Source organism: Limulus polyphemus, unplaced genomic scaffold (genome assembly GCF_000517525.1).
Source record: "Limulus polyphemus unplaced genomic scaffold, Limulus_polyphemus-2.1.2 Scaffold1295, whole genome shotgun sequence".
Classification (NCBI taxonomy): domain Eukaryota; kingdom Metazoa; phylum Arthropoda; class Merostomata; order Xiphosura; family Limulidae; genus Limulus; species Limulus polyphemus.
Window position 1 is genome coordinate 23,645 of NW_013666905.1, and position 4,992 is coordinate 28,636.

Below are 4,992 nucleotides of genomic sequence, written 5' to 3' on the forward strand. Positions count from 1 at the left end.
ATTGGACTTTTTCTAAAAATCGTAACAACTAGCCCCGGTCTCCCCTATATATGTGTGCGACTGTGGAAATAGTTAACGTGTAATGGTTCTGAAAGAACAGGCTAGTTCTATACTTGATGTACTTCTCATACCTTAGTGTATTCTCAAGATGATCAATTTTCTACCATCAGAAATCTAGATTTTTTTTCTCTGTAATTTTAGATGTTTGCAGACGTTCAAAACGAGCACCTATCCCGGAGTCCGCTCGTTTCGACTTCATGATCTACTTCACAAGTCAGCTTCACTTGTTCGCGTGGTAGTGGAAGTAAAAGAACCAACTTTGTCACATCAGATTCAATGGACTTTTGGCGCCAAATTGCGCGATCTCACCATCACCGGACACAACTTGCAGCACGTGCTACCCGATGCGTTTCTCGGCTTGCATCACACACACGAGCTAATTTTAAGAATCACGGGTACAGGCATAACAAGACTACCACATCGACTGTTGCGATACCTAACGGACATAAGATATCTAACGTTAGACTTAAGAGAAAATAATCTTAAGAAAATGGAGCCAAGAGTTCTTGAACCAGGAGATGGAGAAACAGGAGAGCCTGATGGAACGAAACATATAGCAGGTAAAAAACATATTTAATAAAAGCTATGTATTCAGTTCCCATTTCACGTTAGAAAAACTTACACGACAAATATCTATGAACTATGTATGACAATTATATTTCCACGAAATTTATAGCTTAAAAATATGGAAATACCTTAAATTAAAAATAGAAGGATTTTTTCTCCAGTTTCTAAATGTAAATCTTTTTGTGTGTTTGGAAAGCATTTTCAATAGCAGAATGTCCAAAGTAAGTCATATCGATAATGGTTTAACAAACTAGGTTCAAGATGACTTTCTTCAAGTCATATTAATCAGGAGTTAACAGATCAGGTTCAGGATGGCCTTCCTTCAAGTCATATTAATCAGGAGTTAACAGACCAGGTTCAAGATGGCCTTCTTCAAGTCATATTAATCAGGAGTTAACAGACCAGGTTCAGGATGGCCTTCTTCAAGTCATATTAATCAGGAGTTAACAGATCAGGTTCAGGATGGCCTTCTTCGAGTCATATTAATCAGGAGTTAACAGACCAGGTTCAAAATGGCCTTCTTCAAGTCATATTAATCAGGAGTTAACAGATCAGGTTCAGGATGGCCTTTCTAAGTTGTATTAATCAGGAGTTAACAAACCATGTTCAAGATGACTTTCTTCAAGTCATATTAATCAGGAGTTAACAGACCAGGTTCAGGATGGCCTTTCCAAGTCGTATTAACAGGAGTTAACAGACCAGGTTCAGGATGGCCTTTCCAAGTCGTATTAACAGGAGTTAACAGACCAGGTTCAGGATGGCCTTCTCCAAGCGATATTAATCAGGAGTTAACAGACCATGTTCAATATGACTTTCTTCAAGTCATATTAATCAGGAGTTAACAGACCAGGTTCAGGATGGCCTTTCCAAGTCGTATTAACAGGAGTTAACAGATCAGGTTCAGGATGGCCTTCTTCAAGTCATATTAATCAGGAGTTAACAGACCATGTACAGCATGACCTTCTCCAAGCGATATTAATCGGGAGTTAACAGACCATATACAGCATGACCTCCTCCAAGCCATATCAGTAGTAGGCTCAGTATGACTTTTTTAAAAAACGTTCACTATTACATTTGAAAGGCTTTCATCCGAAACTGCACATTTTCGTTTAAAATTTCATATTATATATTTGAACATACATTTTTTCGGTTGGTTTTGTTTATGGACAGTGGCATCGTTAAGACTTTTGGTTTGAAGGAGGGTTTGACACAATCTTTAACTCTTAAATAGCGCTTTATTTTGTTTGATTGTCACTGGTTGGTCCACGCTAATTTATACTTAAAATCAGCGAATCCAGTGTTCCAGAGTTAATATTATTCTAGTTATATTGGTAATTTCCAAATAACTGTGTTCTTCCTCGTACTACTGTGTAACGACAACAGTATGAGAAATATTGTACAAATCACGCACTCTATACATACATTTACTTAAGCCTAACACTAGTATACACAGCAACAAAAGGTATGTCTTGTCATTCTTGAAGGTCTGTGCCTTCTATTTTTTATCAGATGTATCGAAAACAAATAATTATCTTCTGGATTGAGTGACCGCCTTGACTCAGGGGATGTTACATCATCAACAGCCTTCCTCTAGCTCGTGCCTAACATAACGATTAACGTCACAGCTGGAGTTGGGAGTTTTAAGTAAACTATCGAATAACTGCATTTCGCCAACTGTTACCATCCTTATATAAATACACATGCGCAGTATGTGTGCGCGAAGTGCACTGAGACGAGTGTGTCACCTCTTCTATGTGTAACTACACGTTTATTTTTCATATCTTCTGGTAAGGCAGTTTTCGAGGGGATATCTAGCTATTAGATGAAGGGAAAATGTCAGCATTGCATGGTTGGATCACTTTTGACCGATGTTGCTGCGTGGTTCAAAATTACTGATGTGATTGAGGGTTGCAGTGAAAAATACTTAATATTTAGATCAATTTTCAGACGAGCAGGCGTTATGAGTCATCGGGCTTTACCGCTAAGCCACTGGGGTGCATGATAAGTTTGATCCGAATCGCTCGAGTACCTTCGAAATATGTTTCTAGCCACTTGCACAGAAATATCGTGACTATATTTACAGTCTAACAAAAAAGGAAAAACTAACAATACAGGCTTAAAATTGATCACTACATGTGATGGTTTACGATTAAAATCTCCAGGAATGATGAACTTATTTACTTAAAAAAAAAGATGTTTCATCCTCTAGTTATTATTCGTTTTCGTTCAGAATTGGTCTAGTCTTAATATATTACCTAAAAATAAGTTAATGTGACTGTATTAACTGTTATTTCTGACGTCACAGATAGGTCACCCTACAGCTCAAATTAATTGCTATATACCGTCTTTCTAGGGGGCGTCTTATTGGAGAACAACCCCTGGACGTGTGACTGTGACTTGATCTGGCTCTCTCATTGGCTGCGACGATGGATGCGTGAAACTCTACAAGTTCAGATGTTACATTTTGATGCGGCTTTATATGTATACAACCTAGCAAGACAGAGCACTTGTAAAATCCCCGGATCAAACACTGAAATCCCAGTAATCGATTTAAGGCTTGAAGAAATGAAATGTACGGAAAATCAACATAATACAGCCGCGGTGATCAGTCTTCATTTGCTGGGGCCTTTTGTGATTTGGGGGTTAGCAGTTTTGATTGGTATTACCGATATATATATATGACGTAATAAACTTATATATTTATGTATATATATATAACTGCGTGTCTTGTATGTTGTTGTTGTTACGGCTTTGAAAGTGTTGGTAAGCCTATCGTTTATGTTTGAAGCCTGATAAATAATAAAATACTAAATCTTTTTACTTTTGTATTAACTGTGTTAGTAAGATTCTTTATTAACCAAGATGTTTCTAATGATACAATAAATAAGTCTCTTGACCATCATCCGAGTAAAAACTAAAAAAAATGTAGTTTGTCTTATATATTTATACATCATAATGATTTAAGAATAAGAGATTTAAAAAGTAGTTATTTACATTACCAGATTGTTCATTATGAGTGACAAGATTTTCGCTGGATAATTCGGAGTTTAGTTTCGCACAAAGCTACTCTAGGGCTATCTGCCTCTAATTTAGAAGTGGTAGACTAGAAGGAAGGCAGCTAATCAACGTCACCCACCGCTAATTCTTGGGCTACTCTTCTACCAGCGAAAAGTGTCATTGACCAGTCACATTATAAAGCCCTTACGGCTGAAAGGGCGAGCATGTTCGGTGATGGGATTCGAATTCGCAAGCCACAGATTGCGAGACGAGCGCCCTCTAATAATCAGGCCATTCCTATCCAATTAGTTTATATTTTGTAAACTTTTTTTTTTAATGAAAAAAATTATAAATGCAATATATCTCCTGGTACTTCTATGCAACACATCAAAACAGACTCCTTTTTACGTTCCTGTAGGTGCACATTTTGGGCCCAACACGTCGGCGAAGTGTTGTTGTAGCCCTATGTTCCACTAGGAACGAAAGGAACTAAGAAGAAGGTGCACGTTTTACCTGGTATAAATACGTCAGTATGAAAAATGTTTGAAGCATCTGTCATAAAATGCTGGTACTTTAGTTTTGAAAAAATATTTGGTGTTTATATAAACTGTTTAAAGAAAAGAATGCAATTTAAACACTAAAAGAAAGCCCTACCTGTCATCAAAGGAAATATTTAGCTTTTGTTTTCGCCATCTAGTGGCACGAAATAGAAACACATAACTTTTCTCTGTGTATGTGTGTGTGAGGAGGGGTGGCGTTATTTTCGTAAGTCAATTTTCAAATGTTTCAAATTGAGTTTTATATGAAACAACATACTTTACATTTCTTCACACCCACAGTGATCGAGCGTTGAGAGATGGGATGCGATCTTTATATCTGGGGAGTGCCCCACATTTGAAGGTCGCGTCCCATCTCCCTGTCTCTCTTACCAAAAATCCACCAATGAGCTTGTTTTCTACAGTATCTCCACCTTTATTATATATGTTCTATGTTCAGAAAAGGTGTTAAGATTCATGTAGATATAACTTTATATTCTAAGCGTGGAAAATCTTTCAAGTACGACAAACACAATGGTACTTTAATCAAAAGAAAATCTAATCTATAAAATCTAGTCGAGTTAGGTGAAAGGATTTATTCACAACTGAAGGTGACACTTTCAGTACATTATACAAGAACAACTTTTTTAGAATTATTAAAGCTATGTTAATGCATTTTAAGAAATGTTTAAATAACTTTACAAACGTTTTTATATTTCTTACAATTTGTTTGTAATTAAGCGCAAAGCTACACAATGGGCTGTCGGTGCTCTGCCCACCACGGGTATCGAAACCCAGACTCTAGCGTTGTAAGTCCACAGACATGCCACTT

General features: G+C 37.0%; 1 protein-coding gene across 1 annotated transcript in view; it reads left to right on the forward strand.

Moving 5' to 3' along the window:
- LOC106462987 (chaoptin-like) overlaps positions 1 to 3,391 on the forward strand; it is a 15,110-nt gene extending 11,719 nt beyond the window's left edge. The window contains exons 3-4 of the mRNA XM_022390394.1: positions 202 to 620; positions 2,981 to 3,391. Of these exons, the coding sequence (XP_022246102.1) occupies positions 202 to 620; positions 2,981 to 3,309 (748 nt within the window). The 3' untranslated portion in view covers positions 3,310 to 3,391. The remainder of the gene's footprint in view (positions 1 to 201; positions 621 to 2,980) is intronic.
- The last annotated feature ends 1,601 nt before the right edge of the window (positions 3,392 to 4,992 follow it).